This window comes from Calidris pugnax, unplaced genomic scaffold (genome assembly GCF_001431845.1).
Source record: "Calidris pugnax isolate Ruff unplaced genomic scaffold, ASM143184v1 scaffold11, whole genome shotgun sequence".
Classification (NCBI taxonomy): domain Eukaryota; kingdom Metazoa; phylum Chordata; class Aves; order Charadriiformes; family Scolopacidae; genus Calidris; species Calidris pugnax.
Window position 1 is genome coordinate 10,259,744 of NW_015090803.1, and position 1,188 is coordinate 10,260,931.

At 60.5% G+C, this 1,188-nt stretch overlaps 1 protein-coding gene across 1 annotated transcript in view; it reads left to right on the forward strand.

Moving 5' to 3' along the window:
* HOXA9 (homeobox A9) overlaps nucleotides 1-1,188 on the forward strand; it is a 5,932-nt gene that overhangs the window by 3,857 nt on the left and 887 nt on the right. The window contains 1 exon segment of the mRNA XM_014937797.1: nucleotides 1-408. This exon segment is cut by the window's left edge and continues 25 nt beyond it. Coding sequence (XP_014793283.1) covers nucleotides 1-408 — 408 coding nt within the window.

Sequence of the window (1,188 nt, forward strand, 5' to 3'; positions counted from 1 at the left end):
ACCCCGAGCTGGCCCCCTGCAGCTTCCAGCCCAAGGCGCCCGTCTTCGGCCCCCCCTGGAGCCCCGCGCACCCCGCCGGCGCCAGCGGCGTCCCCGCCGTCTACCATCACCCCTACGCGCACCACCAGGCACCGCCCGACGGCAGGTACATGCGTTCGTGGCTTGAGCCTGTGCCGGGCTCCTTGTCTTTCCCCGGGTTACCTACCGGCAGGCATTACGGCATTAAACCTGAACCGCTGGCGGCCAGGAGGGCTGACTGTACCACGTTTGACACTCACACTTTGTCTCTCTCTGATTATGCTTGTGGTTCTCCTCCAGTTGATAGGGATAAGCAAAGCCACGAAGGCGCATTCTCTGAAAGCAATGGAGAAAGTGAGGCAAACGGAGAGAAACCGCAGATCGATCCAAGTAAGTGGGACTGCGGGGGTAATGGACTTCAGGGGCGCCGCCAGCCCCCCCGGCGGCGGGGAAGGTGTCGAGGCTCTGGGGTTAATTACGCGGCCGAGCACCGGCTGCCGCCGCCGCCGCCGCTCCGGAGCTCCCGGGTCTGCCATCTGCAGAAGCCGGCGCTGCCTTTCGCAGGCTCCGACGGGGTGCAGGGTGGCTGGGGCTCTCCCAAGGCTGAAAGGAAAACAAAAAAACCCCACCCGGCAACTGCAACTTAAACAAAACAAAACAAAAAAAAGAATGGCCGAAACCCGTCCACCCCCGCCCCAGTCACTCCAGCAAACTCCGCAGGACGTGCTCGCATCCTCCTCCTGCCCCGCCGTGCTCCCACGCGTGGGCAAAGGCCGGGTGGGGAGAGAAGGTGCCTAGAAAGCGTTGGATAAGAATCTCATCTCTTTTTTTTTTTTTTTTTTTCCTGTTGTTGTTGTGTGTATGTGTGCGTGTGACGGCTGTTGCGGGGCTGAGAGCAGAAATCTCGCCATTGACTCGGTGTCCCGTCCCCGTTTCCCCCCCTTTTCCCCCCCCAACTTCGTCTCCTCGGTTGGAAAACCCCCCCGGGCTGACTGGTCCCAGGGCTGCGGGAGTGGCGGTGGTGGCAGAGCGCCTCGGGATTGCTGTCGCGATTTAACGCCGTGCGAGTGAGGGTGCTAAAGCGGGGGAGGCTTTAACTCTGCCAGCTCCTCGGGTCTTGCCAGCGATGACACGGGAGAAGGTGGAAATTAAAAAAAAAAAAAAAAAAAA